At 37.5% G+C, this 25,749-nt stretch overlaps 1 protein-coding gene across 1 annotated transcript; it reads right to left on the reverse strand.

Annotated features, from left to right (window-relative positions):
• Positions 1–262: 262 nt before the first annotated feature.
• LOC139709413 (WD repeat-containing protein 89-like) lies at positions 263–25,749 on the reverse strand (the record flags this gene model as incomplete). The annotated part of the gene is made up of 8 exons (XM_071621381.1): positions 263–601; positions 9,963–10,124; positions 10,938–11,043; positions 11,865–11,950; positions 12,955–12,999; positions 14,532–14,618; positions 18,444–18,575; positions 25,678–25,749. Coding segments are annotated over 8 exons (765 nt in total), but the record flags the coding sequence as incomplete, so codon positions are not given.

Genomic DNA, 25,749 nt, shown 5'->3' on the forward strand with positions numbered 1-25,749 from the left:
GATGATATTCCACGCTACCTCGTTTGATTTGAATCTCAGTTCGGTTTGCGAACGACCAACCCTCGTGGGCGGAGCTTAGACGGGCTGTCCTGTCATGATGCCGAGTTTCTTCTTCTCGGGCCGCGGGTTCAAGAAAACCTGGAAACAGCTCCAGCAGCACTGAGACCATCCCTGGGGCACACAAACCAATGACAAAATAGCACGCACACACACACAGGTGTGACGAGTCAGGAGTGAGCATAGCAGTAACACAACTACCCACATCATATCCTATATGTGGTTCTACAATGGTACTTGACTTCCATGCAACAGACATTACGTTTTGTACACATCAACATTGACCTTATACAGTGTGTAATACAAATACCATGACACCTACAATGCTATCAACGCACTAAGGTACAAACTGTATGTACACACACAACAAATAGCAATTCATTTTGCTTTGGACTAGGTTTGTTTTAAGCTTCGAATATGTTCAGTTTGTGAGGATTGTCTTTGATTGTAGTTGTTGGTGGCTGTTTGATCACATCTTGTAGGGTTTTGATCCATGGTGTATTTTCATCCTCTGAAGTCTTTTGGCAATTTTCTCAGGTTGGCTCTGGAGAAACAAAAGCAGAGAAGTAAAAGAAAACGAGAATAAACGTAAAGGAGCAAGAAACAGTGCAAGGTTTCACGAACAAGATTGCAGAACACACATTTTGCAGTGGCACAATGCAATATGCAAGAAACAATGCAAAAATTCTTTTAACCCGTTGAGGACGAGTCCCGAGTATACTCGGACAAGCATCTATGGGAAATGTGTGTTGTAGCAAAATCAGTCCGTCCTCAACGGGTTAAGAAGAGAGTGATCATTCTAAAATCTTCCCCTTATTATTCTTCAGATATCTCACACATTAACTACTAGAGTTAACAATCTGTCCTATCTAAAAAAAAAGGAAAAAAAAAGAGAGAAACTATTCCATTTTTGCCTATCTCTTGCATGATAGACAAAGAGAAAAAAGAAAACAGAAAAAAGAAAGGAGACCCATCCCTTCTTAGAGGGCATGCTACCTTAGTTTATCAGTGTAATTTAACACGGTGATGTCTGTATGCAACATTCACATGCTGAAGAAAGACAAGGCAATTAATAGTATGAATGAAACACACAAATTGGCATTTAACCCCAGCATACCAATGGCAAGATCACAGCACACAATAGCACAGGGAGTTTGATACAGTGATTCTGAGGGGGTTAAATCAGCCATTAGAGGATCACACAACATGCAAATGTTGTTCAGATATTGTAAATGTCAATGTTTTTGTGTGACTAATTTTTCGCGCTGAGCAATCATATGCATTCCACTTTTATTCCTGAAACGCCCTCTCCGTTTAGTGTGAGTACGCAAAACATTCTTAGTACCTGATGATAGAATCTTGCCCTAGCAGTAGTATTGAATCACATGCAGCTAAAAAGCTGTATGCAATTCACTCTTGCACAACTGATAATGCTATGGCTCGGTATAATGTAATTGATTATAAAATTATGATTATTGATTATGATTTTATTCATGATTATTGATTATTTATGATTATTGATGATGATTTAGCAGCACAAGAGAGAAGAATGCAGCTTATTTTTGTTCATATCAATTTCATTGTTAACATAGACCTGATATTGAATGAAATTCAAATAAAGAATATTATAAAACAAAACATAAAACACCATGTAACAACCACAACTGTGTATGCTCTGAGACTGCAACATTTCTGTCATACCTTTTTGGGCAATATTAATCTATATTACCCAACTGAAATCGTGTTATTACAGTGCTGGATTTCACATATTTTTTATATGCACAGGTCTCAAATTCAGGTACAAATTGACAGTTTCTGCCATCAACTATGTTTCACCTTTAAAATCCAAACACCACCCACCATCCAGTCCCTAAAATATCTGCCAGACAACTGAACTTCTCAACCCTCCTCACCCTCTTCTTTGCTTTATGACTTTGTTTGTGGCAGGAGAATGTGCACAGGTGTTGAGAAGTGATTAACATAGATAAACACTCATGTCGCCAGGCAACCACTGCAGAGCATGACTTGCAGCTAGGGAGTTGAGAAATCATGCGAGGGGGATCAGGGGGAGTGGCAAGCACACTTATACAGGTGTGACAACCGAGCTGGTACTTGACTCGAGGCAAATCAGAAAAACAAACTTCTGCATCTATAAAGGAGTATCTCTTTTCTTTCTGCTCCTTCAAGTCAACATTTCTGTGCATTTGTCTTTTTCCCCCAATCTTGCCATTCCAACACTCATGAAGACCTCTCTCAGCTCTGACAATTGTAAGTAATCAAGTTTCCACATTTGGATGGCTGCTTGTCAAGTTCCCCACCCCCCTCCCCCCTCCAAAAAAAAAAAAAAAAAAGACGACAGCAAAATTTTGACATTGAATACAGATCGGAAGAAAAGAAGAAAACATCTACAGTCAGCCACTGACTGATATCTAGAGGACAAGAAATAAATGAATAAAAAATGAGCAAAGCCATGAAAGTGAGTAAACCTTATGACAGAAAGCTCTATGGATGATGATTTCCACATGGAAATAAAAATGACAAAGGAATGCAGTTTAATAAAAGGTAGTTATGCAATATGTATATTTTTTCATCACTGTCAAAAGTATCAAGAGTGAAACAAATGCAAAAATCTTTCAACTGAAATAAAAGAAAATTATAGAAACAAAAGGGTAAAAAACACAACAAAAACTTACAATAAGGGGGAAGAAGGTAATGGGTAAAAAGAAAAGTACTGAGAAAGAGAAAGATGGGGACAATTATAAGAAGAGAACGGAAAGTGGTAGTACAAGTGGGCGATAAAACTTTGAACAGGGAGGAGTGTGAATGATGTTAGACTATGAAACAATTGGTCATGATCTTGTTTGCTCATAATAGTTGTAGACGAAGGTATAAAAATTGTTTAGTTAAAAAAAAATCCACATAACTACTGCACCTTCCTCAAAGTTCATTTTTCAGAAAAACCAAAAACAAATGAGTTAAAGGTCCTGTTTACCTCTGGGAGCAGTGATTGCAAAAATGTTCAAGATATTACTTTTGATGCATATGTGTAGGTCAGCTGTATCACAAAACATCCTACCATATAAAATATTTGCAGTGAAGCCTAAAATATAAGGAGATTTCACTATTTTTCTCATTAAACCATAACTGTATACGGTTTAGTCTGGAAACATTTTCATTATATCTATTGTTCACATTATGTACATTTAACAATACTTGACATCAATTATACCAGTTCAAATTTTTACATTGGTTGTTTCTATCCCTAACTCACATTTTAGATCTACATTGAAGCACTAATGCTGGGTTTTAGTTTCATCTGCAAATGGTAAATTTGCCTTTAACAAAAAAAAAAAAAGTCTACTGTGTGTCAGGAGAGGAATATGTTATTAGTAACACTGATTTCTAATTTGATCATGAGTGTATTCAGAAAGACAAACACTGTCACTTCTCTCAATTAAAATGAAAGCAATAAAAGTAAAAGAAAAGAAAAAAAAAACACCAAATTTTGCTGGATCATCATGAGAAAGAGCAAACTTGGATCATGAAATGTTGTGACGGAGTTTTTTTAACAGCCAGACAGCTAGCCAACAACTCCTGAAGTTAACAGTTATAGAGTTTACATTCTGCCCAAGTTTATGACAAGTCATAACTTGTAAATAGGACTTTGTCACAGTCACATCAAATAAAACAATAAATGTAGGCACGGTTAACCTTTCCTATGCTTGGGACTTTGGACAATGTGTACAATGCTATTGGGTTTTCTGTGCCGATCAGCACTCACAGCACACAATGGGTTAACTCCTTGTGTGTTTTCTGCTCAATCTGTGTGCTCAATTTCATCTTATACATCTGAATGAGGAAACCTCACAAAATACAACTACGCATAACACAAACAGCTCTTGCATGCTTAGTGCTGGAATGCAAAACTCTGGCATGCTTGTAGCATATAGCAAAAACAGAACATATAACATACAGCAAGGCAAAGACAGTGTGATGATAGAACACAGTACAACACGAACCTTACACTGAAAAACGCTGGGGTGTTTACAGGGAACATGAAAGTCTGATCGTGAAATGACATGAATGTGAACATGGATGTTTTTGTTGCTTCATTTTGGGCCTGCTTTGCAGGGCATTTTGTGTCCCAAGCACAACAGAGAACAGATTTTGCAAAATATGACTCTGGCATGCAAAATGGTATGCCCATAGCAAATGTGGTGTCACAAATCATAACCCACATAGCACACATAGTCTGGAAATTATAATAAATGCATTGTTCATATTATCTTTATGACATGGAGACTGACATACAAATATCTTGCATATCCTTTGTGATTCCCCTGAATGGAATGTCTCGTGTGCACAGGCTCCACAAAATATTTCTTTGCGTTTTGTACACGGCATAAGGGCTGCAGAACCGGTGGGGATGGGTTTAGGAGGACAGCCGCCCCCTACAATTTTTGGCCTTAACCCAATGAGGACAAGTCCCGAGTATACTCGGGTAAGTGTCTATGGGAAATGCATGTTGTAGCAAAATCAGCCCATCCTCAATGGGTTAAATAGACTAAATGAAATTAAAATGACCCATGTGGTGACTTATTCGTAGATATAAAAATGAAGATAAAGTGAGATATCTGTCACACCACACACTGTGGAGTCAAGTGAACATTAATCTTACATGTTTCTGCGTCAAATTAGTGAACATATGTTTGCCTGGTTATTGGTGCAGCTGGATTTTACATTTTCTGTGTATTCTATTATTTCTTTGGTAGAAGCCGCAGATCAAAATGATGAAAACTGTCCTCCATACTTTGGATGTTTATTTTGATGATGAGAATGACATTCATGATTTTTCCAGGACACTGTGACATATACTGCTTCACAATTAGTAGTGTTGCCCTCCTCTTTAATCCATGCAATATGGCACGAATTGAGGCCATATAAAGATATACTGCCCTCAGATGGCGGCCAATATTACTTGAGCATTCACATCTGGAGCACGACGGAAATGTTACTCATCCATCAAAATGAAAATCTTTCCAATTTTTCTTCTTTTTTTCTTGACTCTTACATGCAAAGTCATATTTGATTTTTGTTTAGTATAACAATTACACACTGTCAATTTAAAAGTTACATGAGATTACCAACAACAATCAGAACCATGAAATAGAAAGGAGAATAAGAAATAGTGTTACATTTATTCCTTGATCCAGCATTTCCACTAAATTTCTTAGCGCTTTATTGGAGGATGATTTGATGAAAAAATCTGGCATCCTGAATATTCTGATGCTGAATATTTCTAATTGCCTGAAAAAAAAAGGAATCGTGAGAAAATGGAAGCTGTGAATTGTATCAAGTTGGATATTTCCTGGAATTGATGAAGAAAGGCAAAGCAACTGGTTCGCACCCCATGTCCCATACAATCATCAAAGCAGCTCCATATTTCTTGGTCAAATTGATTTTAAACTCCCTCCCTCATCCCCCCTCCCTCCTTTTCTCTTTGCCGGAAGATTACCCCTTCAAGGAGCATGATCCTACATGCAAACATTTAATAGCCTCCCTGGATGCCTTGATCCGCTCTGCTGCGGCTCTCTTTCAAACAAGGCGGGGGAAATTTTCCATTGAGCTCTTTTCATTCCATTACTGACTAATTCAAACAAAATGAGAGAATAAAGACCCCCTTTTAAGGAAAAGAGAAAAAAAAGAGAAGGAAATGGAAAAAAAAAGTCTGATTCTGGGTGAATAGTGTCATTCAACTTTCTAGCTTCAGTGTACAAAGCTAAATCAAACAAACTGATAAGAAGGGGCCTTGTCTTTCATTCTTCCACTGATTATCTCTCTTTGTCCTCTCTTTTCAAGTAATGACCTGGTCACTTGTTTACATGGCAACTAATTCCAACAACACTGGGATGGGAGAGGGGTGTTTGAGGGGACAATGGCCAGGATCGGATCTAGCATTCTTGTGGATGATCACTGTTGCTATTAGAAATTGTGCATATCAGTTGGTATATGCCTTTAAAACATTCTGTGTGTAAATGCATTTATCATTTTCAGCTTACTTGAATAACATTGCCTTCAAGATGTACCAGGTACATTTTGTTACTTGATGAGTCATAGTTTAACTTCATCAGTGTGAATATGAACAAGTCCATACAGCTAATTACATGTTTTAAATCCAAAATTCTCACCAACTAATGAGAAGAACTTAAAGATAGAAATCTCTTTCTTTTTTTTTAAAAGCTAATCCCCAGGTATTGGTTGCGTGTTCCCTTTTTGCCATATTGCTTTGTGCTTTCACATGGTTGTTTGATGTTCTTAGAATTTGACAAATAAGTAGAAACAAGATAAATAAACTGGGGGTCTAGGAGGACAATAGAAGTAGACTGTTTGTGTCCTGTATCTGTTTAACCAATTCCTAAGAGTGTGCCAAGTTTACAGGAATTTCGGGGATCAGGTGGGGAAAAGGGTTTAAAATGTTTTAGCCAATAAACTGTATACACTATCAGGGTTAGAAGGTAGTGCTCAAACATCATGTACGTGCTCTTGAGCTTAATGTTTTGGTTTTTTTTTTCACAAGAAAATAATTGCATTCTTTTCATCACACTTTAAAACTTGATACACTAGTAGAATCAAATGTGTCGCCCACTCTAGCCAAATAATGCAAAAGATTGAAATTGTAGAGTGGAAACAGGTTCTTGATGCCACAAATGATCTAGAAATAAGCCACCTTTGACTCCAAAAAGGCACATCACTTATTTAACATTACATGTTTACACAGTCCCTGCAGTCCTCTGCTTCTGAACATATGGACAGATATAAACTGTACGGAGCACCTCTGTATCACACAACAATAATTTTTGTTGGTGTCCAATCAAGGCAAAAGTATTGTGGACGCATCTGTCAATACCATCTTTATTTAAATCTTCCCTTGAAATGTACTCATGTGTAAAACCATTCACACAAAGCACAATTAAAAACAAAGCACAAATGAAAACAGAAAAGTGAACACAAAATAAAAACAAAAACAAAACTGCTTTAAAAATACAATAACAAAAACAAAAGCACACTGAATATAAGAACAAGAACATGGGTAGGCATAAGTGCAAAACCAAGAACATCCACAACAACTGCAGAGGATGAAAACCCTTGAAGACGAAAAAGCCTTTCTAAGGCCCATCAGGATGAGTCGGCAATTTTGGCTTCTTCAAGGGGGATTAGGGAGTTTGAGAGGACTATTTAGAGGGGCTCGCACAAAACCTTCACAGATCATTTGAGGTGGTGTGAGGACAAGCAAGAGAGAGCGTGAGGCTGTCTGCCACACCTTCGGTTGCATCGCGGGGCGGAATGTTTGAATCAACATCCAGATGTCAGTGTCTTTGTGAGCACTGTTGCTACAACATTGGTATCTCTACGGAGCAGCGCAGTATCCTTGCAGGGTGGAAGAGCAGGCAAAGTCTTGGAAGATCAATTAGGATATATTCTTCTTCCATCTTATGCATTTAGATGAAGCAAAATGCAAGATTTGAATACATCATCCAAATCTCCTTAGGTTGTGTGTTTCTGTGTGAATGAGCATGGATGTCTATAGAAATGTATCATATTAGATTCTCACATCTTGCTTTGAGTATGAAATATGCCAATCTTGATTATTTGAGTGGATCTGTGATTTTTGAACGATACGAAACATAACATAATTTCCATTGCATGATGCCCAGTAAAATGTATAGACACATTGAAAGACATAGGTCTTTTATGTAAATATAATATAAAATTCTCTTTCAAGATATAGGTCAGAATACATACAGCTCTTCAATGACATACAAACATAGACACAGCAAACAAAAACTGGAATACAAGAATACAAAATTATAATAATGAATCATGGACCTAAAGATGACATGACCGAAACACCAAAAGGCAATGGTAACATGGTAGAATGGCTTAATTCAAATTGTCTCCATACAGTAGTTGCATATTTCAAAAGGTCTGAAGCAGCAGTGTGTGGGTGTGTCTGTCTGTCTGTAGTCTGTGAGGGTCTTTCCACATGCAACTGGATCATCATCTCCGCCAAGGAGGTTATATTATGTTCATTTTTGTTTTTTGCCAGCATTTGCTTATCTGTTCGTATATTTACCTCTTAGGAATATAACACAAAAGAATTATGAATAGATTATGATGAAACTTTAAGGATAGGTCCATGTTGTAACAGGAACAGGTAATTTTTCACTGTTCTTTGAGCATTTCATCCAGGAAGGGAGAAATATGCACCTCATGGTTAGAGACTCAGTTCTCCTTTCTTCCTTTCGAGTGGCACTATTATGGAAAGCGATGCCTTTATTGAGCAATCCAAACTGAATTTATTGCATCGATTGTAGTAATGCTGTGTGCGGCTGTGTATCGTTTGTTTATGATATGTCAAACAAACTGCAAATCAATCGTGATGAAAATCATAACTCTACTATTGATGATGATGATGATGATGATGATAACGATAACACTGATGGTGCAGAGAAAAATGACAATGGCAATGATGACGTTAATACTGACAGAAATAATGATTGTTGCTTGTTGCCATAGTGACCAGGTAATCAGTAGTAAGGGTTTCCTAATGATGACAGAAATATAGTCTTGCCCTGACCTAGAGGTCCTCATTAGATGAGAATCCATGCTATAATTCCATAATTCCAGGAGAGCTATAAAGGACAGAAACCATAGAAACAAGAAAGAAACTAGAAATGTCGCTATGGCGACTGGTATGCCTCCGCCATAATGCATGATTCTCCTAATAGGTCTATAGTACATGTGGACAATGTGTGATTACATTTTCACAAAATTGGCAAAATATTACAATGACATGTTTGTCACAAATGTATTGACTGTTTACCTTCCTTGACCTATGTTTAATTGGATGAATAGGAGAGCATGTATTTGGGGATTTAAGAACTTTAACTTGACTTTGACCATTTCATAAGTTTATGCACTGAGTAATTTTCAAGGTATGGAGAAAAAGCGCAATTTCTGTATTGAACAGTAAATTGTTATCATTTTCATCTGGCCTTTGATTTATAAGAGAAGCACTGTCAGGCAGAACATACATAAATTCAGCATGTACTAAGTTTCAAGATAACTTGAGCCACTTCTGAGATATGGAGAAAAAAGTAAGTTCAGCACTTTCACTTGATCTTTGACCTTTTGACCTTTGACCTTCTTGGCAAAAAAAAAATCCCAGAGAATCTCTATTGGGTTAGACATGCATACATCAAGTCTTAAAAAAAAATATCCTGCTGGCATTGCATAAATATAAGGAAAATAGTAAGATTTTGAAGTATTGCCCTTGACCTTTGACCTTTGACCCCATGAACCCTAAATTCCCTAGATAACCACTGCCAGTCAGTAGATGCATATACACTATGTTCCATGAAGATACCTTGAACAATTTCCAAGATACAGAGAAAAAAGTGAAATTTTAACATTTTACTTGACCTTTTGACCTTTGACCTTTTGACCTCATGACCCCAAACTTTCACCAGAGAATCTTAATTGGGTAGTACATGTATACACTAAGTTTCAAGAAAATATCTTCAGGCATTGCATAGATATGGGGGAAATAGTAAAATTTTAAGCATTTGACCTTGACCTTTTGACCTTTGACCTTGAGCATGTGCACCCAAAAGTTGATAGGCACAACTTCACCCCCTAATACACATACATGCCAAGTTTCATTTGGATACCTCAAAAGGTTTTGGTAGTTACCCTGTCCACAAAATTCATTACGGACGGACGGAAGGACGGACGGACGGAAGGACGGACGGACGGACGGAAGGACGGACGGACGGACAACCCGAAAACATAATGCCTCCGGCACCACTTCGTGGCGGAGGCATAAACATAAAATCCATATTCACCTTCAGAGGGGAAGACCTCTTCTCAGCTTTCCTTGTTTGCCGAATCCTTTTGTTCTGTGCCGGTGATGTGGTCTCCTTGGTCGTTGACGTCTGATTGCCATTCCTGTCTGGTTGCCATGACGATACAACGCCATCCTCCCCTCCCGTTATCAACGTCTCCGTCTGATGGCGAGAGTTGAAATGTTTTAGTTTGATGGCTTGTGGTGGATTTATTGTGGTAAATTCTCATCTGCATATCATAGATGATCTGCATGTATCTTTTAACCCACTGAGGACGAGTCCCATGTATACTAGGGCAAGTGTCTATGGGAAATGGGTGTTATAGCAACATCAGCCCGTCCTCAATGGGTTAAAACATGAGAATCTTAGTTTGTTTATGTATTGGGCATTACATCTGCAATGTCATGAAGTACTGTTCTATCCTGCTTCTAAACAGAAATTGTATTCTCCTAAAAAAAAAAAAAAAAAAAAAATCATCTTTGTGGCAGCTTATGCCAGGGACACAAGTAATATTCTTGAACAGTAAGGCCAAAGGATGCTGTCATTGCCATTATGGCGAATAAACCATTATCGTACATATACTTTGAAGTAGCATGTAATTATCTCAGCTATTACATAGACGATACAAGTAAAATCTGATGCCAAGAATCAAAATTAGTGATATATATTCCTTAAAGAAGACTACTAATTTATGTTAGCATTCCACGTAAGGAGTATCTTACTTCTTTGACTTAAAAGAGTATGGAGGACACGTGGCAACTTCATTTCCAAAGGAAGAGCAAGAAACTAAAATCCTGGATCCTATAACAATAAGAACACGCTATCTCAGTAAATTACAATCATAGCCATTACTGTAGTGATAGCCAATCAGCTTCCAGGGTTTCATCTTGCTCCCATGGCAAATGCCATCATGGTGATGTACAGTGACTGTCTGTCCTCAATGAGAGACAAGGACTGGCAATGCTTGATACTTACCTGGTTGTCCCAATGAAGACACCTGACTACCCCCTTGTGGATCCCCTTGAGAGGGTGCACAAAGTGTAACCTGTCACGCCCCACCGTCAGGAGGTGTGTGTCACCACTGGAGGAAAAGTCATACATTGCATTGAATAAAAACAACTAGAAATATTACTATGGTGACTGGTACTGGAGGAAAATGAAACATTGCATGAAATGAAAACAAACAAGCAAACAAACAAACATGCATAAGCATTTTTGCTTCTGAAATCTTAGCTGTCAGTACATAAATGATTTAATTTTTTTTTCCATCAACAGCATTTTGATGCATGTGCACTTATGTGCCTTAACCTGCTGAAGACTAGTTCCGAGTATACTTGGGCAGATGTCCATGGGAAATGCATGTCATAGCAAAATCAGCTCATTCGCAAAGGGTTAATATCCCCAATGCTACCTGGATGTCATCACTGAGGGAATTAGCTAACTTTTCACTGAGAGCCACACTAGGTACAGGGGACCAGAGTTTAACAAGTACCAGTGGTATGCTTTTATGCAAGTTCTATATTATTCCTACTGTCTTCTGCAAATGAATACAAATGTGATGTGTATTGCTGTCATACAGTCATTCCCAGCTTCTAAGAAAATGGACGATAATTATGATGGTGAATACAGCAATCTCCAGGATTGACGACGCAGAGACACAATTAAGTACCATTTGGTAGGAAATTGTGATAACTGCACACCAAAAGTAGCGAAGCATGATGGAATAAATCATGACCATTACCCCATTCTCATTTCACATGCAGACATTGGATTTTGAGTCCCCCAAAGGTTCTGTGCCTGTCTGCCACTATTAACCCATTCCTTACGGGAACCTGGTGGCCTGTGTATTATGTCTGTGGGGATTTCAGAATTCTGCAGGGAACAGGTTAAATGGAGACTCACCTGTTGGTTCCTCCGAGGACGATTAGAGACTTGAGGGAGGAGTGGTAGAAACAATCTACCAGGTAGTCCACTTGACAGCAGTCCTCCTAAACAGGTGCAGACATCACAGAGTGTGGGTGAAGACACAACACGACAGAGCAGTATAATTAGGTGGGAAGCAAAAGGGAGTTATTGCTGTGGGTTTAGCTACTCGTGTTTGGGTGACGGAAGTGAGGTAATTCATCAGCGTAGATACTGTCTTCTTACAGTATTCATTCATTATGAGCTCATTCTCGTAAAATGACTATTATTTTTATTACTGAATACTATCCTAATAATTAAAATTTGTATATTAAAGCTCCTTTGTGGAGATGTTCATTATGGGCTCTCTCGTGGAGACATTTATTATGAGCTCCTTTGTGGGAACATTAAATTGTATATCTAATAATGTTTAATTTGCTTAAGATCTATTATGGTCTGATTCTATGTCAGTATTGTCTGGGGCAAATTATTTGTTTAAAAGATCCCATTTTATCTCTCTATTCTTTTCTTTAAAACAACAACAAAATAACTGTGGGCTTCACACAACGTTAATGCCTTTCTGCTTCTAAACACACAATACATGTAGTAGTTGAGAATGGGAGGACAGTAACATTTTTTCTATACACGTTGGTGATGATGAATATTACAGCTGTCTATATGAAAAAAATCCCTGCATAAGAGTAATACACAACATTTTCTTGAAAATAACATTTATGATAAAAAACAACAAATAATAACATTTGCACTGCTTCCATTGTAACCTTAAAAGGGCACTTAAACACGTAACTTATTCCGCCCTACAGAAGTGGAGTTTGTGTATACTCCACTAGCTACTGTGTATCTTGCAGTTGTGAAAACAACTGTCCCTGTTACTCTACATCTCTCACAGGTGTTGTATTGTAATATAAGGGGCCATATACTTTGTGACAGCAACAATTAAAAATTATGAAAGAAAAGGCAACTCTTCAATGGAAGTTATCAACAGAAAGAAATTTGTACTCCCAAAAACAGGAGAAAAAACATTGATAATTCAAGAAATGACTCCAGAAATATTCACATCTATACTTACTTTTAATGACTCCCTTATTGCTCCAAACCTTGTTATTTCTGATGACTGCAAATAAAAAATTGAAAATGAACTGCCATTAGACACAGAAAAATTACATATAGCAAAATCTTTGGTGTAAAAAAAAAAAAATAGTATTAGCATACTGTAAAACGAGGAATGTTCACATGCATTTTAATTTCACAATTTCGTGAATGCCTACATTCGCGAAATCAAAATGCACGCGAAAGTTCTTGCCTACACAATATACATTGGACGCCAGTGGCAATGCGTGAAAATTTCATGCCGCGAGAAAGGTCGCTGGCTCCAATTCACGAAATTTTCATGCCGTGAATATATATGTTTTACAGTTTATAAAATAGCTATATGATTTCAAGCATGGTAATTGGTCAAAACGTGTCATGTAGCATTTAACTTTTTTCGCGCACTGCACGGGAGTGCAGATGTCACGCAAAAAAGTGATATACCACGCTTGTGATATCGCTTTGAGTTTGTCTATCATTCATCGTGTATTCGAGTTAATGTAACCGAACGCTTGCGATGCTACATCCCATCGTATCGCAAGAATCGCACAGTGTGAGGCGGCCTTTTTTTTTGGGGGGGGGGGACGGGGTTATTCATCAAAACTTGCAATTCTATAAAAGAAATAGTGCACTTGTCCCGTTGTGTGACAATGTAAGTGCAGTGGACGCTCAGTATCTTTAGATGGTGCGCACTGCGTACTCGCCTAGCGGCTCATACGCAGAGGCGGCACCTATCTAAGGAAACCATGCATTCACTGCACTTACACTATCGCACTCTGTGCGGCGCGCTATTTCTATAATATTCAGCATTCTTGATATGAACCCATCAATCAATATGTTAGATATCCATATTACTGTCTGTTTATCTTTTTTTTTCTCTCTCTAGCTGTATCTATCTACCTATTTATCTATCTATTCATCTCTTCCATCTATCATATTTCTCTCTATTTATCTATCTATTAATCTATCTATCTATCTACATATCTACGTATATATATATATATATATATATACATACATACCTATCTATCCATCTATCTATCTACCTTTACAATCTTAATTTCTCATGACACAAACATGCTGGATGCTCCTTGGAACAATTAGCAACTGTAATCTTATACTGCTGATGGAGAGAATTAAAACAGACTGTGAGGGTGCTCTTCATGTTCCACTGAACAGTGTACTCTTAATCCACAGTAAAGTAGCTGTCATGTGGAGGTCAAATGGGTGTCACACAATACCTAAAGCTCAGTCAGCAATTAGGAGAGTCAAGTTTCTCATTGGTCTTTATTGATTTTGCCTCCAGCTACGGCCTTAGTTGAAACTAATCAAATCAACTGTGCGTGCAACATCAAGTTTGACTCTGGCTAATTCATTCCATTACACAGAGCATAAAACACTAATTGCATTGCTTCCGAAACAAATTTGTCGGCAAAAAAACATAAGGGGTAGAATATTGGTCACGATCAGTCAGCGCTGTTTGCCTTTAGTGACATGATCATCAATGAAGTATTTTAGCCGCCATGGTCAGACGACGGTATGATTCATCAAAATTACCTCCACGGCGTCAAAAATGAGGATGGTGTCTGTGTGCGTCAGACAGTACAGGTATTCGCTGTTTGTTCCACACCAGCCAATGCGACTCTGCATAAAAGAGGGCAAACATGCATTCATGACATACTTAACATTCAAGAGATTCATACAATGTATCTCAGAAGACGAGGTCACTAGTGTGTGTGCATTTATAGGTATTTCTGAGGTAAATCCTCCCATACAATTTGAATTCTTTGTGTCTTGCTCCAAAGGATTCAGGGGTCCGTTTTATGAAGTCATCACATAAAAGTCTTTAAATGTGCCGTTTCAAGTCCAAATATCTGTATAAATTTGAGACAAAAGCCTTTGAAAAAATGCCATTCTTTCCTTCCTGCTCCAGTCAATTCAGACCTTTATATGAACATGGTCACTTTTGTGTTTCAATTCATAGACACTTCCATGGTAAATGCAGCAAGTAGCATCCATCTCCTGTGTAGAATTATCCTTTGTTGACAATTTGTAAACGTCAGGTGTTGATATGCCCTATGTACACAGAAATGTTCCTGAGTTCTCCATGGAAAGCCTGTGGCATCTGACTAGCACTGCACATTTTAAGCAAGTTATTCTATTTTGAATAGTATAGGAATGATGCAAAAGAATACAAATATACTTGAACAATATATCTATACAAAAAATAGAATATTATATTACCCTCCATACTTTAACATACATAATATAAACACTATCCTTGACTCTCTATCCCATCAATGGAAATTCAACAATCAATGCTCTTACTGCATGAGATATGAGTGAATAGCCATACACGTGATAGTATATGTTCATTGTATATCTGTTACATCAATACCTTGTAAATCTAGACTGAACAATCTCTCTTTACCCCCTTTCATTTCTTTTCCCCTATTTCACTATCCTGCATTATTCCGTTTTAGTATTTCATTTCCTGTTCTCTAATCTTTATCCTGCCACCTTCTAGACCATAGCATTCTTTCTATCTCTCTGTCTGGGGTCATGGTCTTCCTTCCCTTCTGGTGAACACTAGAGGGCACCATGCACATTTGGAGATGGTGTAAAATTGATGGATGTTTTCGCTTTAAGTCCTAGACACAAACTAGACCTGTCCAATCCCACCTCACTGTGCAACCATCTAACCGAAAGCTTTTAGATGAAAGACAAAGCAAACTAAAAAATTTCTTGCTTTGGAATGTTTTGGAGAACGAGATAGATACAGAGATCAAATTTGATGGACTGGCAAACAAACGAAACGGGAGCCGCTCTTGGCGGCTTATTTGTGTAGTATCTCATCGACCTGTCAGGGATGTTTGCTCAAGTCATCAAAACTCATCTTGTCAGCTGACTCTCTCCCTATCAACAGACTACCTGTAAATTCTCTCATCTGTGTGTAGAGGTCATATATCAACAGAGTCAGCTGAAGTCAAGAGTGATGCATGAGAAATCAAGCCCTGAAGAATCGCCATGGCAACATTGTGTAGCCATCATCCCTATGTCAACACCACAACATCCCCTCTTAACAGCTCAAGCTTTTAACTAAATCTGCTTCAGATATCAAATTATACTTACAGCTTGCCTTGAACATGTAATGACTGAAAACTGTGGAAAATTGCACCCCCTCTCCCTTCCCTCAATCTGTACCCCCACCCCTGAAAAAAGAGAGGAATGACTGCTTACTTTTGTAAAAGAGATTGGGAAACAACATTTTCCTCCTCCTCATTTCATAACATTTTGTAGCTTCAGATCCCTTGTTAAAATTCATTATTTCAGTGTTTTTTCTTTCTGCCTCCAAGATCCTGCCTGATATCCAGTGGATTTTTTGCCAATTTCTTCTTTCATCATGATTTTACTTTGATGCATACTTTCCTTTCAGACTGTAACAATTTTGAAATAATGTTGAATTGATATATTATGATTATGATTATTATATTCACTGAAACAAATTGAACCAAACTATGCCTACAAAACCATACAACATTGCATACAACCTCCTTAACCTGTTGAGGACGAGTCCCGAGTATACTTGGGCAAGCTTCTATGGGAAATACGTGTCGTAGCAAAATCGAAATGTCCTCAACGGGTTGAGAGATACACATACAGAACTAGCAGCCTCCCCTCCTCTCTATCCTTCATTTTTTACAGACATGCATTACTGCTTATCTGTGTGTCTTTGTAAAACTTGACATTCACTCCAATGAATGCACCAACAAACTAGACTTATTTAAAGCAAAACTACAGTCAGCCACTCCTCTTATCTGAGTAAGTCATTTTACGGCCTACATCATTTGGCTTGTGGAATGAAGATTCAAGAACTGGTGCAATTCTCATCCAAAGCACAAAGCTTCATCCCATATTGAGAACTTTGTCCTGAACAAGTTTGATAGGTCAACTGGGTACCAATAAATGTGTGGTGAAACATTGCATTGCTAGAGATAAGTACCGGTAATAGGGGACAGACATATAACGACGGAGCTAAACTCATTTTCATCGTTTCGCAGGGACACAAAATGACATCAAATCAAGCGTTTGTTTTGCAGGAGACCATATCATCCAATTCAAGAGAGTGGATCAATACTGCAGCTGCTTTTCTTTGCTTTTAATGGCCGTCCAGCCACCATGCAATGTCTAAGTGCTCTGAAATGGCTGTCAGAGGAGGATGTGCAAACAGGAAGATATTTTTTTAGGTCAATAAATGGAGTGGCTGGCTCCTCCTCTGGCTGGGAGATGGAGATGAGGGCAGACAGGATGTTGGGATACATCTGGGAGTTCACTGGCTGACAGAGCAATGCCAAGCCACCCTCCTTCATCCTTCACACCCCTCTTGTTCCCATCACCCTCCTCTCCCCTTCTCACAATGCTGTCTTCTACTGCCTCCCCCCACGCCTCCCTTCCCCAACAACCAAGCCAAACCAATTGTCATATATCCCGTCTGCATTTAACTTTTGAATATTGAGGGGTACAAATAGAGGACCTGATCTGTAGATAAGCTGGAGCTGGGGTTGGTACAATCAATCTTTTCCAGCATTATTCAAAAACAGCAACAACAAATGGCCAAAGAAGAAAACAATATTCACACTTTGATAAGAGTTGCCCATGTTACGAAGCGGTCATAGAAGGGGAAAGGGCACGAGTGTCATGGAGGTTAGGGTGAGAGAGTTTTATTGGACATGTCAGACTCTTTCACAGAAATGGGCTCAATTTTCAGTGTTTTATTGCTGTGACCTAGTGTATCATACAATCACACTACTCATGGGTCAAATAGCAGCATTGCTGGTTGATATCAAAAAATTTCAGGTCAAGTTGCCTGGAAAATGTTCTCACAGGACCGTGCCTTATCTATTGCTTCAAAAGCAAACCTGGAAATTGGATGGAAGTATCTTGGTATGAGCTGATTAATTCTGAAGATTGCGTATCAATTATCGAAGAAAAAAAAAAAGCAAAAACCAAAAATTTCAACAGCAAAATATGCAAGAGAATGATATTCCGATAAGTGGAAAAGTCAACAACATGCTCAGTTAAAGCTGATGGTCCCTATAGAGTAATAAGCTTAAGAGTTTGTGTTTCTTAAAGAGTATTGCCCTGGCCCTGTTTCATATAGCTGTTCATAAGCTGTTAGACTTAAATATGGCAAGCCAAGTGGGGTTTCTTCACCATTGTTAATTTCAATAGCTAAAGTTGAAATTTGCAGATGATAATGATTATTCTTTTAGTTGAAAGTGCATTTTTGCCTCAATATAGATGAAATATTGACATACAGTCGTACTTTGTTAAGATGTAAGAAAAAAAAATGCATACATTTTGGCACTTTATATTTCAGTCGTTCGTAAAGTCGTGCGTAACTTTACGAACAGCTTTATGAAACGGGGCCCTGATTTGTTGGCCCTCCTTTGATTGGTTTCTGCTTACCACCGAGGAGTCTGAGTTCAGCGTCGTCACCAAGGCATCCTCCTCATTGTTTTGACTCGTGTCGAAGACACACACCAGTCCGTCCGTAGACCCCGTGGCCAGACTCGATGATTTGGTGGGATGGAACTTGACCTACAACAACGTGTATTAAAGTTTTGAAGAAAAAATATGTAATCTACAATTGACCAATAAATCAGCATCAATATCAGTGTGTAACTAGTAGACTCAATCTGTGCCTTTCTTCCACATCTTATGTGGGGTTTGCATTCTCTGTTTGCTTGTTTTTTTTTTCAGTAAAGGAGTGTTAAATTGTCATGCTTGATGACAGCTTTTGGCATTTTAAGCCATGCCTTATGCTGCAAACTCTTTTGGGTGTTACTGCTTCAATTTTATCACATGCTTTAATCTTCGGCATCTTTGCAAAGTGATATTTGTTTTTTCTCTCCCTTGTAATTTGACTGAAAGATCATTTTGAATGTACCCTGTTAATCAAATTTTGAGTTTCATTTCATCCAGCAACTACAGAACATTACTACACTGTGAAAGAAAGAACTAAAGTACAGCACTTATATCAGTATAGTACTTATATCAAATATAAGTATTGTGGCTAAGTAATAATACAGAGCTGTGAATGCATTAGAATGTACTATCAACACATCATTTCATAAAACACATGAGAACAGGCAAACACAATGTTCAGCGTTCATTAAGTGCAATAGCTGCTCACAGTACCAACAATGTGATTGCAGATTCCACTTAGTGAGGCAAAAAGACACAGAAATACGATTGCATCTGGGTATTTTCCACAGAAAATGGAGCAATCACTGAGAGAATACCTGCAAATATCTTGACTAAAATATGTTTTTCCTCTCCTTCATATTATCTTATCAATTTTCCTCATTCAAGCAAAATTCAGTATAATATTTTCCTGATTCTTCATACAACTTTGTGGCATATGAGGTAATCAAATGCACATACAACCCCCAACATGGTGCAGAAGTATATACTTAGGAACAATGAACTCACAAACGATGTCATACAGAAATGTCAAACGGATAGCATGCAATCTTCTACCTCAATCTCACCAGTATACTGTCTAGTGTTTTTGGAAAAACATCAGGGAACAGTTTTTCAAACATGTACAATACAGCACAAATAGATCTTTAAAAAATGATTTTTTTTCCCCTCTCAGTTGGGAATACAGATAAGTGTTGTCCAGATGATAAGTGACCCTGTAATGCTTTGGTCATCACAAGTCATTATGCAATGATCGAGGGTCATGGGGAATAATAAAAGGGTAACTTGTCACATAAGGACGGGGGGGGGGGGGGGGGGGCAGAAATCACATTGATGCATGGAAAGAATAAATACCCCATTTAGGGCAAACTATAATTCAATACTTATCATCATCTCCAAAGAAAATAATTCATAGAGACTAGGAATGGCGCAAATCACAACAGCATAATACAGATTTCACAAAGTGAAACAAGTATATAAAATCATATAATCATAAAAATAGCTACAAATCTTCTAAGTAAAGATTAATTTTCAACCAAGTTACAGTAAATATAACATGCATAGCAAAATAAAGGTTTAACAAAAAGAAACAAGCACATAAATTCATAATCATAAAACCAGCTACAAATATTCCAAGTAATGCTTCATGTTCAACCAAGTTACAGTATACTCAGCATGCATACAACAGCATTCACATACTGTATACGCTATAATTTTCGCGTACATAAATTTTCGCGAATTGCCGATGTCACACATTTTCGCGAGTGGTTAAATTCGCGATTGGGGGACCAGAGAAAACAAGTGGCAAAGAAAGTGTGAATTTTCAACTTACTAGCATATAAGAATGATACTAGTTATACACTGCATGAAAAAGACTTGCCAAACTCTGCGAACTAGTAAGTTAGAATTCAACATTTTTGAAGTGGAAAGTCTATTGCGCTAGATTTCTGACGAGTGGTCCCCTTGCTATAATGGATTGGCTCTCTACAGTATTCGTAAGTAGACGTGGACGTGCGTAAACAAGCTTAGCCAGAATGGTCTGTTCGGTAAGCCGTGACATGGTATTCTAGTACTAAAATGTTCGTATCATCTAGGCAAGGGATTCATTTTGGAAGGTAATATTTTCGCGTGTTGTTAATTTCGCGAATAGCTCCCGACTCGCGAAATTCGCGAAAATAAAACCCCCGCGAAATATATAGCGTATACAGTAATCTAATCATCCAATATATAGGCAGTCATGCTTATACAGAATAGAATATTCATCGGTATGTGGGAAGACTCTCACAATGTTTGATCTGCAGAAGCCTACAGACCCAGTAGGCAAAAGTCTCATCAAGAAAAGGTAATTTGTGACTGATTGTGACAAAATGAACTTTCAACCAGAATAGAATATTATCCAGATAGTATTTCTTAAAGAACATAGTTGATGTCTTCAACGTAGGAGAGCAGTGAAATTGTGCTTGGAATTATTCCAGCACTACACTTGAAACATTCAAAAGTTTGAAATGTCATCATGTTAAAAATACCCCAACTCCTGCCCATTTTAATGGTTTGTGACATTTGATTAACAATTGGCATACATTAAATTGGCATACATTAAAATGGCATTAACCGCTGTGCTAAATATCAGACCATGGTTCAAACTACATATAGGTTTTAGAATTTATGAGCAATAATCACTCTGAATGCCCCAACATTAATGTCAAACTCCATAAGTTACTACCACATATTATGACCACAAACTAAAAAGGGAGTGCTCTTCACTATATTTTTGTCAAGAGGTGTACATGGCTATCAGAACAGCCTGTTTTTAGAATGCAACATTAATCATCAAAAGGTTTACTGGCAAGAAATTGTGATATATTGGAAATTTGATGGGATTTCTGTTTTTGCTACATAAAATTAAATAGTCTATTCATGGAACAGTGTTTTTTATGATATCTACATTGTAATTCAAGATAATTATCTTTACAGAGAAATTCTTTACTCTTTGAAAACTCCATCTTGATTTGAACATTTTGATGAGCATTAATACTGTCTATGCACATGCTTCACAGGAAGACACATTTGCACTTGATCTACACAACTTCCCCCATTTTCTTTTTTAGATATCAGTGTGTTGGATTGTAAGTCTTTTGTAAGCATCATGACCTTTTGCACTACCAATACTTTGTTGCATAACTAATCGAGCCCTGAAAGCCACATCTTTGTGGTTTGGTACTGTTTCTTTCAATCTCAATTTTTATCGTAAATTGCTGATATTCCAAAGGGTAGATTAGAAACATTGCTTTTACTTGAGCCCCATTTTTTGAATTATTTTAGTCACAGGATTATCAAAAGTCTTTAAATTGCTAAACCTATGCCTGACCCTTAAATAGTTAATGTATCTGTTAAACAGGTGCTATTTCTGTTTCAATTTTTTTTCCCCTAAATTTGGGCAGACTTAATGAACGTACTCAGTAATTAGTTCCATCATCTTTCTCAAGTGAAGGATGTGCAGTGTAATGTAGAGTTGCCAATTTAGTGATGAGAAGATATATTTCTGCTGCAAAATAACCCCAGGAGTAGATGGCTTAACTCACTCTTTTTTCCTGTTTCTGTTTTTAGCTGTCATAAAATACAGGTCCTTGGTGCCACGCCAGCTTTGGTACCGGTACTGTAAGTTATTGAAACCATCCCTCGCGTGATGTATGGGAGCACATTTGTGGGAGTTGATTCATGAGCCTATCTAAATTCCGGATATTGGAATCATTGCTACCATCACAGCTTATATACACACACACGGTATTCACAGACAGCCTTTGCCTTCTACCTCCAGTACTGCCATCCAAAAAATTAAATTTCTTATCTCCTCTCCTTTGTGAAATGACCTTATCACTTTTGCATTTCAATAAATGATAAACGGGGCATCAGGCGACGATCACAAAGCGACAGGGTCACGGCAGATTGGGATTCCGATAAGCTCCAAGAGATTTTTGATTTGGAAATGCAGGTGCCAGACAGGAGCAATCTTGCAACGTCAATACATTGGTAACATCAAACACAACACATAATATCACAAAGATTAATATTCATTACCTGCTGTATGACAAATGGATTGTTCTGTCCATTGATGAGACAAATCAGAAAAAGAAGCAATGCACATATAGCAAGGTATTAAAGTGGACACAAATAATATTAATGTAATATATCATACGATGTCACTATTACACTTAAAAGGTTCATGTATTTTTGGTTGAAACTTAACTTCAGGTTTCTATACTTTTTTTTCTTTTTTTGTGAGATGATGAGAAACCTTTTATGAAATGCGAAAGGACATTCAATTCCAAGAGGAATTCAATGTTTATTTAATGATAATTGGTTTTGAAATGGCTGAGATATCAAAAAAACAAACAAACAATAGAGCGATCCAGACAAAAGGTGGGACTAAACTTTTATTATGATCGCTTTGTTTTACTTTGTTTTTGGATGTCTCAGCCATTCCGAAACTGATTTTCATTAAAAAAAAAAACGTTGAATACCTCTTAGAATGGTATGCTCTATACTATTTCATAAAAGAGGTGTCTTGGTATTCCTCCAAAAGTGATATGCCCAATCCTCATCTGCACCAATACTATACCATCCCTTTAACCTTCAGTGTGTTTTGAACTGTGATTGCCACAGCCACTGGTATGCTTCATTCACAGAGCAACACAAATGCACTGAAAGTAACTACCAGTGAATCACTGAAGCGTTTCACAGCCAATTGTCTAAATCTGGCCTTTGCTCAAGACTACATGTATATGTCATTACAAGTGCGTGGGTCGTCTGTTTCATAAAACATGTTATCAGTAACAACTGCCACATTTCTACAGCAAAGTTGCTCTCAGCCAATCAGATGCAAGGATTTCAGTAGCTCATAACTAACGTACCTTTTTAATAACACCAAGTTTTATGAAACAGGGCCCAAGTAGATGTCTGTCCCACCCGGCACTATTTTTGATTGGTATCATTTCTTTTATTTTGTGTGTGCACGTGTGTGTGTGTGTGTGTGTGTGTGTGTGTGTGTGTGTGTGTGTGTGTGTGTGTGTGTGTGTGTGTGGAGGGGGTGTCTCCACTAAGCAGAATCTACATGAAGCAGTGACATATTGTTAGCTAAGTACCAGAAGGGCGTTATCTCAATTTGGGGGGGGGGGGGGGGGGGGTACTGAGCTATTGGTATCACATTGTACAGCTCGATCTCCTCTTCATTATGGTGTTTATTTTTTGTTGTTGTTCATTTTCAGTATGAAATGATAACAATTAAAATCACAAGAGCACTAATTTACCTCGATATTTGGAACAATGCTTATAAATCTACCCACTTTAGATAAAATGAACTTTTTATATCACAAAAATTCACAGATTTTTTATTTATTCATGCTCAAATCTTAGAACGCGATAGTGCCATCCTAGTTCTCAAGTGATGCTATGTGGAATTACTGGTCACATAATAATCGGAATGAATATCTTTTTAGGATGACATATATTCAATATGGAACAGAACAAACTAAAGCAAAAGACAGTGAATCAGCTATGAGAACTCCGAGTGCAAATGATTCTTCATTTATACGCTCCCTGCAATATTGGCCCCATCTCTATTTCACCTGGCTTCTTGAGAATGTGCAGTCGAGTGTAGGCCATTTTGTTTGTGAGCTTGACTATCGCATTCAATCTGATCGCAGGTAATTCTCCCATAATTTTATTTGCCGCTGCCATATCAAGATCTCCCCCTTCCTATCATTTAGCGGAGGAAAAATTGTTCAACCTGCTCGCCAAACTCCAAATGTTCCTGGCTCCACTCGTATTGAATTGCTTCTCTCGCGATGCCGATGGAATGCATAATACAATCTTCTGATATACTGTATATATATATATATTGCTTTCTCAAGTCACAGTCTTGTGCTTCCGTCACCTACGACACAATTTCAATTTCTCCGAGAGGCAGAATTGCCTATTCATGGTGTCATCTCGCCAAATTGATGAATTTGATTACTCAAGTAAATAAATCTACTTTTTATTAACTGCTAACTGCATCCACAACAACAGTCGAAGCAAAAAGTATTTCTGCACTAGATCCTCTCTCCTTCAAACAAAGAATTGAAGATGTATTGGAATAATATCATTTTCATAAGGACTGAGGCACTCTGATCTGTAATCCTATAGTAGCCTTCTCCCTTTTACTAATATATCTACCGGTCACTTAAGATACAAGTGGACATTTCTATTAAAGTGTATCAACCTTTGATCTCACACAATAATACTCCTGACATTCTCCATGGGTAAGTAACTATAAAATTAAGCCAAAGCCAAAACACTGTCTAAAGGTCAAGTAAAACGGCAGACACTGCAGACTCAATGGCGGACATGGAATAAAAGAAAGAAAAAAAGAATAAGGCAAACTATATGAGATTTAGAAAATCCAATAACATTGTAGCTACAATCATTCACTCTTTATCAATCTCACTCTGGACCAAAGTTCATTTGTATTGGTTAGCGACGGGCTCAACTTTCCGTCATACTGATGAATGCCAAGCTCTTGCCTAAAATACTGCTTATCAACTAAAGACTTCAAACTTTTGTACAGACCAATAAATGAATTCCAAACCAATCAAATTTGTAAATGACAGAAATGCATCAGCATTTTTTATTTCTTAGAAAAAAAAAGATGATAACAACCAAACTGCATGCCCAGTAAATGATTCTCTAATCACTAGAGTACTTTATTATGTTATTGTCAAGATGGCATGTGATATAAATGCAAAGAGAGAAAATTAATGACTAAAAGACAAAGAATGAAAGAAAACCAAAATTACTTTAAAAAACTGAGCACAAAAACTATGGGTAAATCAAAAATGCAGTGTGGAAATGTTAGCGTATTTTGCAAATTGTGTTACAAAGTAAATATAAAATGTGTCAATGTTTTGCATGTTGTGTTTTATCCACATAAATCTTTGTTTTTACCAATGAAATGTTGCCAGTCAATGGAAACACACAATTTTTGTCTCATGATGTCAAACATAAAATACCAACTGCATGAAAATTAAAGTAAGGTCAGGAATGTGTTAACTGGCTGCTAGTTTTGTTCAAAGATAACATACAGTTGTTGCAAGGGAGATCCAAAAATTCAGTATGGAAACCATTCTTCTTTGGGTGGTTACTTCATGGATAACAATGTAGGCTATTTAAAGAATTTTACCTGTGTGATGTCATCGGAATGGCATTCCTTGTAGGTTCCCAGTAGATTTGTACTTCTCCTATCCCTGTATAA

Source organism: Diadema antillarum, unplaced genomic scaffold (assembly GCF_040938485.1).
Source record: "Diadema antillarum isolate AM-2024a unplaced genomic scaffold, OU_Dant_1.0 seq00001432_RagTag, whole genome shotgun sequence".
Taxonomy (NCBI): domain Eukaryota; kingdom Metazoa; phylum Echinodermata; class Echinoidea; order Diadematoida; family Diadematidae; genus Diadema; species Diadema antillarum.